General features: G+C 43.4%; 1 protein-coding gene and 1 long non-coding RNA gene across 2 annotated transcripts; both read left to right on the top strand.

The window, feature by feature from the left end:
* Nucleotides 1-10: 10 nt before the first annotated feature.
* Nucleotides 11-8,182, top strand: LOC125178275 (neural-cadherin-like). The gene is made up of 14 exons (XM_047881653.1): nt 11-320; nt 719-1,008; nt 1,427-1,586; nt 1,687-1,944; nt 2,043-2,230; nt 2,839-2,991; nt 3,255-3,621; nt 3,958-4,325; nt 4,670-4,831; nt 5,074-5,262; nt 5,500-6,014; nt 6,334-6,568; nt 7,059-7,168; nt 8,004-8,182. The coding sequence occupies exons 1-14, from the start codon at nt 222-224 to the stop codon at nt 8,180-8,182; spliced, it is 3,273 nt and encodes a 1,090-aa protein (XP_047737609.1). The 5' UTR covers nt 11-221.
* Nucleotides 8,183-8,588: 406 nt separating this feature from the next.
* Nucleotides 8,589-10,669, top strand: LOC108675639. Its single transcript, XR_001931122.2, has 3 exons — nt 8,589-8,760; nt 10,192-10,338; nt 10,608-10,669. It is a non-coding gene; the product is annotated as an uncharacterized LOC108675639 (long non-coding RNA).
* Nucleotides 10,670-11,188: the final 519 nt, after the last annotated feature.

The raw sequence follows: 11,188 nt of genomic DNA on the forward strand, positions 1-11,188 counted from the left end.
TACTTCGTGTCGAGCGCTACTGAAGAAATATTAATGTAGCTCATTACCCCCGCTTCACTATTACAATTACTTCGTGTCGAGCGCTACTGAAGAAACACCATTGATCAGGACGAGCGTCTGCTGGTGGAGGAGTTGTGGTGGCAGCTGAACTGCTGACACTGAGGCCACTCAGTGCTGCTGTGTCAGTGCCACTGACATTGTCAGACGCTGGTTCACCGCCTATGCGACGGCAGATGACGCTGACTCTGGTGCCTCACTCAGCTGAGTCAGCTCATCGAGACGTCAGCCTCGTTAAGATTGCCACCGTCGTGTCAGCTGACGTGAGTATATCTCATGCCTGGCGATATTGTGCTGATAATTGACGTTTATATTGCTGACGATGAACACTAATAGTCATGGCTGTCTTGAGAGTAGCTCACTGTTATGAATGTAGATTACAGTTATGGGTACAACTGACAGTTGGGAGTACATCGGGTAGTTATGAATCCCGCTGACATAAATGAGTTAGGTACAGCTGACAGTGGCGAGTACATATAACAGTTGACATGAGTACCTAGTACTGATAACATTATTATCTAATTGCGATTCTCTTAACAGATATCAGTGAGTTGAAGCAGATCTTTTGAGATTTCATTGCTCATGTTATTATAATATTTTAATTGTTTAGTACGTCTTTGTTGTATGAATGAGCAATTCAGTATTTAAGAACATTCTGCAGGCGGCCCCTCCAGCTCCCCTCGGGCGTCTCCCTCGCCTGCCCTTCCCTGGCGACGCAACGCAACGCCACGGAACCGACACTGAAACGGATAATGTATCCTCATTATTCAGGGATAAATTCAGGTTCAATTTCGATGAACCTGACCCTGTTACTGGGCAATCCTTGGGTAATTTTAGCCGTGGATTAGATAAATTCAGCGCTCGAATTACATGGCAGGGAGCTAATCCAGGAATCCGCCTGGATAGCGACTCAGGATTGTTGCTGCTGGATCCTGCAGCTGGGCTGGGACGGTGGGTGTATTTATGAAAATATTCAATCCAGATTAGTTGATGCATGAAAATTTCTGTTTATTACAATTATTTGCCTTCCACAGTATCATGTAATTTGGCGCTTATAGAATATCGGCGAGCACGATTTTTTATGTAACCTGAAATAAATTCTTTGATGTGTGATGAGAACTTTACTGCCCCATTCATACTCAAAAATATGTCCTGTCAATATACTGATCGGAATTTCATACGGCAATAACTTCTCAATTCAACACTTCAACAAAGTTTCCGTTGCCAAGCGCCTCCGCTTGCCCCACTTTGTGCTTGAGTTCTTATTTGCAACTGTTAAGATTGCAGTCTATCCCAAGAGCCACGGCGCAGTTGTGCTTCAACAGCTTATTTTATTTTGTGGAGATCGTATATTTGTGTCCACTTGCAGGCATGAAGCGAAGCTGCTTCTTTCGTCAGCTTCGGGCGAAGCGCACGAGCTGACTGTTTACGCTTATGTCAGCAGCGTCGGAGTTGCTGACGCGCTGAAATCTACACCAATCGACCTCGCCATCCTGCCTCACGAGCTCCTGACGAATGCTGACGCTGAGGTGTGTGATGACTTTGATGTAGTTTACGATGAAAATTTTGTTACTGACCGTGTCAAATTTTACAATTATCGTCCTGGTAATACCATTGTGAACATTCCAGGAACCAAACTCAGAATCTCCTCTGGACCGGCTCCTGAGGCTGCTGAATCAGCATCTTGCTGACTACTCAGAAATATCAAGTACAGACTCCACAAAGTCGCACGATATGTCAGCCATTCGCCCACACGTCATGGTTGTGGCTGTAGAAACCATACGACGCAACCATGACAGCCACACCAGAGTGTGGCTCCTTCAACAGCCACCTGAAAGGCACATCAGATTCGCTCTGGAGCCTCTAATATTCCAGCATCAACATCAGGTGAACTAAATTAATAGTCTCAAAATAGTGAATAACTTGCTTAAATATATGCAATATTTACTGCCCCTACTCTTCTAAGTACGGTCGTGGCACGGCAGATCGAGGCCGAAGTCGGTGCGGCTGTGTTGGGCGCGGGCGTTTCGGCGCTGGGCGACTGCGCGTCTCGACGAGTTGCGTGCCGCTGTTGCTGCCGCGACCGCGCGGCGCTGGACCAGCGCTGGCACCTCGCGGATGCCGGCGCTCGCAGCCACGCCGGGCCTTCCCTGCGTATAGAATCTTCGTGCAGGTGGAAGAATACACCTTGGCATTTGTACCCCAAAAAAATGGAAATTATGTTTTTTAGTGTCGAAATTGCGTTATTTTATCGCGTTTATTGCAATGTCGTGACATTTTCCTCGCCCTGTTTTGTTAGAAAAACATACGTCGTTATGATTACTTACGTTTGTGCCCGTCAAAAACGAAACTTACTCTTCGTTAATTGGGACTATCAAACAATTTTGGAGCTAATAGTTAAATACTCGTACTAAACTAAGACCAGTATATTAAGATCAACCTATTTGGAAAAAAAGCTATTGCATAATTCACACAGCAGATTAGGAACAATTCTAACAACGTCAAAGGTCTCCTAGTTCTTCAAACCAGACCGAAATCATTTGAACTTTTAATATCATCAGGAATCCTGTCCTATTTTTAAATCAATGAATAGTTCCTTTATTGGTCGTTCTACCTAATATTCAAAACACGTAATTTTACGAAAAACAGAAAGATCAGCTAAGAAATTCACTAATAATTATATAACGTACAGAAACTTTACAAGAATGAGCATCATCTAAGCTGTATATATATAAACCCACGATAATGCTCACTTCTTCTCAAGCACCACGCGCTGTTCAGGTGTCCAGTGCAGGACGGCGCCGAAGAGGAGCGCGGGCAGCTGGCTAGCCTGACTTCGGCGCACGCGGTCACCGCCGGGCGACAGCCGACATGCATCCGGGACGCCTGCCGCAACGGCGGCAAGTGCCTGCCTCACGCCGCGTCTGGGCCCAGGTGAGGCGTTGCGTCGCCGTGTCATGAGCGGCTGACCGGTGCCTCATTTGCCTGCCTGTCGAGAAGTAGGCTGCCCAGTTCTTTATTTTCAACGACTCACCGTTGGTAGTCACTTTCAAATCGACTATAATTTACAAATGATCTTGGCTCCTTTTATCAGATTTATGTTTGTGAAATTTAAAAGAATTACATTATATTTGAATCTAACGGAATTATTCAAAAATAAGCCAAATTTTCTCTCAAAATGCCATCATTTCGGGCAGGTGCGTGTGTCCGGGCCACACAGTGGGCCCACACTGCAAACTTCTCACCCGACATTTCAGACCATCCAGTCCCACTTCTCGATCCGAATATTCTTCTGTACCCTCATTCATGGTGCTGCCTTCCCTCCCCACTTGTTCACAACTGCACATCACCATCTTTGTGCTGACTCAGCACAAAACTGGCAACATTCTTGGCTCTCAGTCACGAGTCGATCAAAATTCTCGACACTTTAACCTGTTCCTCGATGATGGAAGACCCAAGCTCGCCATCAAAAGTAGCGGACCAAAACCTTCGAAAAGTTTGACGCTGCAGAAAAATATCTCTGACAATGTTTGGCATCGACTCGACGTTTTTTGGATTAATGAGGTAAATGCATAGTGTGATCAATTTTGAATATAAACATATGACTACACTAACATCGCGATTGTACTTGAATTTTATGAGAAACACTGAAATTTCTACTGTAGATGGCCCATATTGAATAATTAATATTAGCTGCTGTTCGTGGCATTTAAATAACTCTTATCTGACATCTAAGAGTAAATGAAATATTTGTCAAATTGGCCATAGAATTTCTCAAGTGTCGTAATGTTCTGCATAGTTGGTCACCGTTGTATAATTTCCTGTTCATCTTTGTCGACTTTCTTAAGAATTCCAGTATTCATTATTTCCGTAGTAATTTTGTTTCAACTGACGTTGCAGACGGTGACCTTGATGCTGGATCACTGCCTGGACACAGGTTCAGATCCCTTCGCCTCGACCAGCCAAACAACATCCAGCCTTCCTCTCGAGTCCACCCAATGCCGGGGCTCTCTTCCCCTTACCTACAACGAAGGCCCTATTGGTTGGGGAGCCCCTCTGCAGCTTGGGGGACGTTATGAGGACCCCAAATCTTCACACGAGAGGAAATCTCTTGACTCTGATCATGATTTTCACGGCTGCTTGTCGCACGTGCGCGTCAACAAAGAATTCCAGGACCTCGGGTCGCCAGGCGCCATGACCGCGAGCGTGGCTGGCTGTGGCGCCCTCTCCTGCTTTCGGCCCTCGAACGCGTGTCATCGGCACGCTCGGTACGCTTTGTGTCCCCTCAACCAAGACAAGCTTGTTTATTTGATCATGGAATGCAGAGGAAGATTATAAAATAAACTGTTGATTTTTCCTCTTTTACGACAACTATTGAATATTTTGCTATGTGGCATCCCGAAATTTGCGATACTGAACGTTTTTATATAAACTACCTGCATTCGTTTTAGGTGATGCCTCGTATCCCATATATTCATCACTAATATATGTATATTCCAGCATGTTCATCAATTTGTATGATAAATCGATTAACCTTATAATAAGCCAATATTATACATAAAGTTTGATGATACAACAGTTTCTGATGATTCGATACGTCACCATACCGCAGATGCCAGGGGTCGCCGGGCGCGGAGCAGTGCGAGTGCGCCCCGGGGCGGGCGGGTGCCGGCTGTCTGGCCGAGTCTCCGGCGCTGTTCTTCCTCAGCAAAAGTCATGTCAACGTCGCTCTCTCCTTCACCCCGCCTGAGTATTGGGCGCAAATTGAGCTTAGGTTTGAAGACAGTTTTCCCCTATAGGCTATAACTTTAGTTCAATTTCATTTCACCACTCCATGAACTTCGAATTTATGTACAGAACATTATGAGAAGTAGGTACGCCTTAATAATCCATGTTTTGATGCAATTGAACATTGTTTCCAGTCTGTGAACAATAACGAATGGAGGTAACTTTCATTCATTATTCAGTGAAACATTTGTCAAAGATTCATGACTCACAATCATAAATTTTATTTAGGTTCCGGACGCGGACGAGCGATGGAACACTTGTGCTTCTGCGGTCACGTCACCGCACCGACTGGCTGAGTGTGGAGCTCCAGGCCGGCAGTGTTTGTCTTGTCGTTGGCTTGGACGGTTGCGTGTACACTTCGCTCTGCGTTGCTAAAAAATTCGACGACGGAGAATGGCATCATATCGTGGCGCAGAGGTAGGAGGATACTTCTAAATAAATCATTAGTATGCTGGTAGTAAAAAGTATATTTGTAAAATGGAATCTGCGGTTTGCATTAGTAAAACTTGTATTATGGTCTAACTATCTTACGGGAATGAATAATAAATAAACTACTGAGGTACATAAGCAAAATGTCATCGATAAAGCTCTTTTATCAATTCAAGCAACTGATATTTTATGCTAATATTATAGAAATAAGAGTTATCGTTGCAGGCACGCAGAGTTGCTGGAGGTCGCCATAGATGAGGCGGAGCAAGACTCGTACGCCAGCGCTCTGCTGCCAGAGCTGCAGAGTTTACCTTTCAGCGTCAGCAGACACGACGGCGCGTGGCTGGGAGGTCTGACTGAGAGTGCGGGTGTAAGGCCAACATCTGCGGATGAAGCCTTCGGATCTGTGGATGTGGCCTTCAGATCTGCGGAGGATGCCTCAACTTCTAAAGAAACTGTAAAACTTACGCAGAGTTATCCAGATGCTGCTAAAAATTCATGTATATCTTCAGCATATTTCGTTGACAGCAAAACTGAAGCGTCTACTCAGATGCAGCGCGAGGCTCGTCACACCAACTCCCGGCCGCTTGTCTCCTGGAGATCGGACGAACCTCGGCTCCCTGGCTTCGAATATTTCAGATTTTCCCGCAAGAAACGATCTCGGTCTCACCGCAAGAGGAGGAATAGAGTCGAGCTGGATGGCGGCAGCTTGTGGAAGGATTTTAATAATGGTGTAATGAGTGAAAATGTTTGTGTTCAATCTGAAGAAAGAGTTCGGTTGCATGCATTCATGAATGCATTATGTCATTGATGAATAATGAGCAGTGATGATGAGATATATGGTTTGAGTGGAAATAGAGTTTGGCTGAAATTCAATTTTTGCATTATCTAATTTGATTTTAGTTTACATGGAATTGTAATTAGCCCAGATTAATTTCATATTGAAAATCAAAAACATGTAATACAAACATTTATAATAAACGCTTCTATGGTACCACATACGCTCCTAAAAGTTCCCATTTTGAATATCTTTTGAATTGAATATACTTTTTCTGCCAGGCTGCTTGTCTGCCGTGCGCGTCTTTGGACATTTGCTGCCCTTGCCAGAAATTGTCAATAATAACCACAGCAGAAACAGCAGGAACAACAGCAACAAGAACACGAGTAATTCAGCTGGCTCAGTAGCGTCTTTTGCAAACGTCATCTCGGGATGCACGTCGCCGTCTGTGTGCACCAACACCAGCTGTCCTCCTTCTCTGACCTGCGGCCACAGCTGGGGCCTCAACACCTGCGGGTTTGTAGGGGATTTGAATCTTCATTAATAAAAAATTTATTGGTGGTTGATTGGTGTTGCTCCGTAACTTGCTCCCTCGAAGCCACAGGCCTTACAGATCATTAGGCTACTCTCGTATAACGATCAAAATATAATTTTCAGATTGTGTTCCAATATTTCATTTGCATCGCCTTCATCCCTCCCATATTCGTCCCTTTCCTTTATATACCCAATTACCTTCCCACTAGCGCAATAATCAATCAACTATGGGGGAATTATTCTCTTATCGATTGAATTATAAGCTTCAGACTATATTCTATATTTCCTCACCATTTAGGATCCCTTCATACGAAGTAGGTATTTTCTAAAGCCAATTACTTACTCACCTGAACAAGAATCGTAATGCCGTTCATCAAATATCTTCTCTAGCAACGTACGAGCAATCGAATCGATAATCTCACATTTTCTATTTCAGCAATTTTAATTTGTATCTAAAATTATGGCGTTGCAGGTGCGCCGCTGGCGAGGAACTCTCGCGTGACGGCACCGCGTGTTTAGACGTCGACGAATGCCGCTACGACCCTTGCCTCAATCTTGGCGTGTGTGTAAACACTCATCCTGGTGAGTTTATTACTTGCATAATTCATTCCTTTCACTCATGTCGTGTATGATCGCATCCCGCTATTTGTTGTCCATTTGTTTTGAATGCCGCTACGACCCTTGCCTCAATCTGGGCGTGTGTGTAAAAACTCATCCTGGTGAGTTTATTACTTGCATAATTCATTCCTTTCACTCATGTCGTGTATGACAGCATCGCGCTATTTGTTGTCCATGCCATTCATTTGATTTGAGTTTTGCCTCATATCTGCCTGAACCAATGCGCTTGGGTCCATCAGATCTTTGAGTTCATTGAACTATACTCGATTAAAATGAAGCGCTCGATCTTTCAATTTGAAACATTCAAATGCTACTGATATTAGTGAAATAAAGTGTCATTTCCTGGAATGCTTCAAAATTCGGCTGTGACAGATCGTAATTTCGTATGGGACATAATTTTGTCGCTCTCAGTGTGATTAAATATGAATTTTGTGATTACAGATCCGAATTCAGTGGAATGTTTTATAGTGCTTTGTGTATGGGTCTTCCAGTGATCAATTTATCCAACATTCGAAGTTTTTCACTTTTGATAAAAACATTTACATTATAATTAAACTCATTACATCGGTCATGAATAATTACGTTGTTATTCGATATGTTAATATAATTATTTATAACTCGAGGCCTATTAATAAAACTTCAGTGCAAAGTACCCTCATGTTTCCAAGCAATGAGAATGTACGGACAAAATTTCATTATTTTGTGCTGTGTACTTTAAATCAGATTATAATTCCTCTATCCAATGAATATAAAGCATCGCTGCGCACCTCCGTTTAATCTGATAATTTGCCGCGGTCAGGGTACCGCTGCGTCTGCGGACCGGCGCACCGCGGAGAGCACTGCGAGTGGGGCACCGCCGGGGCGCTGGAGGCTCCGTACTCGCTTAGCATTCTGGTGGCTTCAGCTGCCGCCTCAGCAGCTGCACTGTTGCTCAGTAATGCTGCTCGGTCCCGCTACTTTTATTTTCACATTTACTGATTTATGTCTAGTTTTCTTTATGTTTTTTGCTATTCCAAATTTAATCTATAGTTTCGAAATTTCCACAGTTTTGACATTTTTATAGGACCTTCACTATCTTGGCAAACGATTGTTTTAAAAAGTTACATTAGTATAAGGAATATTGTCCCAATGTTACGTCGATTTTAGAACATGTCAACTTCACAATTTCCGGAGTATAACAAATTTTCATTAGCAGCCGTAAATAAATTTGATGTCTAACGACGTATTTAATTCAATTTCAGTTATCGTAAGCTGTCTTTTATGCCTCGTTCTGAAGAAGAAACGGCGAAGGAAATCTGCGCGTTGTTGCAGTGAGGACGACGCGCGGGACCGCCGAGCGAACGCCAGCAAAAGACGCGCGTCGCCAGCTTCGACCAAAGACGGTCTGGCGTCTCACTCCGAACTCGAGGAACTATCGCCAGGGTCTTGCTCTTTGATTCCTTCTTCCTCCTGTCATCTGCGAACCAAAGAGGAATTGTGTTCAGAAGAGCAAACTATGCAAAAAGAGACGTCAGTATCAGTCATTGGTAACTGCTCGCCTCGCATATCCGTTGTTGGTGAGTTTTTATCAATTCAATCACTTAAATTTACAGTTGTATGCAATTCTGTTTATTCTTCGTGTGACCCTGTCATTGCCGTGGTATGAAGGCTTTCTAAATGCGACGACGGTTGAGGTAACATTGATGGGCCGCCGTGGCTCCGGTATGTCGGCGGGAGGGATATTTACTCCTATTGATTGGTGTTCGCTTGCCTAACAGCAGAGATGCCGTAGTAGTATACAGATCACCAAAGGGTTCCTCTTCCAGCTTGAGCCAGCCTGGAGACCTACTCCGAAAGAGGCATCTAAAGCCAAGTATTCGCCACTCAGAGAACCCTAACTTTTGTTGATATTCCGCTGACGACTGGGTCTTCTTGCACGATTTCGCCGACCAGCACTGTCGATGTCGACACTAGATGTCGATACTAGAGTCCTTTAACCGGTGCCTTGGAACCTCTGGGTCACACAGAACCAGGCAAAACAAGAAATATAAACATCAATACACATGAAGGCAAACGCGGTCGATTCCAGAAGATTATTCTCACTTTTTCCGCATCTCGTCGACGACGGGTGAAAACTTGAGAGCCAGTGACGTAATTCTATCTAGCCGGCAACTTGATCAGGCACAAGGGAATGAGTCGAATAATGAGCACTAGATTCGCGACGAAGCACTCACGTTGAAAGTGCAAAATAAATCTAAAAGTCAATCAATACTGGACATAAATTCATTGGCAGCTTCTTTCGTCACCGTCGAGCCACACGAAGCACTGAACAAAACAAAGGAATATATCTACTAAAGAAATGAGCCCAAATACACAGTCGAAAAACTAGAAGAGCATCTCAGTCACTTTATTGCCAAATTAATCTACCAATGAAGAAGATAATGCCTAGGTCACTGGTGGATTTCCCATTATATGTGCTACATGCAAGCTTCGAACTGAGGTACCGATGCTCAATGATGGTTAATTTCTCGCCCACTCCGCTACCATAAGTGCCAGTGATTCAACGTAGAGCCAAAGCGTGGTGTCGAGCAACCACCGCAATGGGCGAGAAGATGATGCACATGAGTTGCCGTGCCACTGCCCGGCTATATGCCCCAATTGTGGTGAACCATGTCGGTTATCCTCATCATTGCACACTCGAACTCGCCTAGATGGCCCAGTGCCCCGGACCTCATCTCCGTCGAGTTGGTCCGGACACACACAAGTATTCTGGCTACATCAAAACAAGTTGCTAAATTGCCCGTTCAACACCGAACATATGTGCCGATTTTTATTTTTAGTTCGCGATGCGCATCGTGACCTTCAGCGCTAGATATTTGACCTAAAGCGTTTGTAATTGGGTCAATTAACGAACTAACTACTCTTATTACACTAAAAGTTACTGTAATCGAACTTTTATTGTTATCTCACAGGTAGGTTTTTAACTTGATCAGTTTACTTTACGACAGGTATGGACCTCGTTAATCTACCTCTCCCAACTGGCGGATCTACTGACATGGGAGACCCAGACATACTTCTCCCTCCACCGCCCCTGCACTTCAACCCCAGCAGCACAACCTTCTGGTTTGATGGTGGAGGTCTGAACTCCAGAGCAGGTTCGTTCTATTTGGATACCGGGATAATTTACCAGGGAAACCTGGACAAATACTGCAAAAAATTCTCAATAATTTCTCTTGAAACGTGCAGTAATAGAGGGATTTGAATTCTTATCTACAGTATCTGCTCGAAATTAGAATTAAATTTTACCCGTGCGAAAATGCCATACGCAGAGATGAACGCGGGATTGTAAAAATACAAAGAATATTCTCACTTTGGAATTTTTCTTTATTGTATTGAAATTCATAATATACCTTATTTATTTCAGGTTCCATTCATTGAAGTGAGTGGAGAAGAATACTGAAAATTTTCGCTCAACACGTACATTGTTTATATCAAATATTATACTTGCTACCAATAAAACTGGCTTTTTTCATTTGCCTTTCTCGGTTTAAATTGAATTTTATAATCGAATCTCACATGCTGGAAGACAGTGTCTCTCGCCGGTGTAAAATTATCATATTTTTCAAATTTTGATTGAGATCAAAGGTAAATTGCTCTCGAAACACGAAAGTTATAACAGAAAACTCGTTCTGGAACAGTTGAACTAACAAAACCAACGATATTATTTTTTCCACTGCGCAATTGCGAAGTGAATTGATTACTCAACGATAATCTCTCGGACGATGTTATTCACACCCATTTCTTAGAGTAGAGTTTGAAATTGTTCATCAACAAACGTGAAGATTGACAATTGGGAAGTATTTCATGAAAAAGACTTTTAATTCTCTTGACATAATTGCGGACGAAGGTCGAATACCTACGTTCAAAGATTCTAAAATTTTCTTGAATTTTCTAGAACCATCAAGATTTTTCTAGAACCTGCTAGAAGATTCGCGTATGATGAGT

Source organism: Hyalella azteca, unplaced genomic scaffold (assembly GCF_000764305.2).
Source record: "Hyalella azteca isolate HAZT.00-mixed unplaced genomic scaffold, Hazt_2.0.2 contig8486, whole genome shotgun sequence".
Taxonomy (NCBI): domain Eukaryota; kingdom Metazoa; phylum Arthropoda; class Malacostraca; order Amphipoda; family Hyalellidae; genus Hyalella; species Hyalella azteca.

Bases quoted from the DNA above. Each gene is read 5' to 3' on its own strand.
- LOC125178275 (XM_047881653.1), top strand. From the start codon at position 222: ATGCGACGGCAGATGACGCTGACTCTGGTGCCTCACTCAGCTGAGTCA. The intron at 2,231-2,838 runs GTGGAAGAATAC...CGCGCTGTTCAG, and splicing joins CGTATAGAATCTTCGTGCAG to GTGTCCAGTGCAGGACGGCG. The intron at 4,326-4,669 runs GTACGCTTTGTG...ACCATACCGCAG, and splicing joins GCGTGTCATCGGCACGCTCG to ATGCCAGGGGTCGCCGGGCG.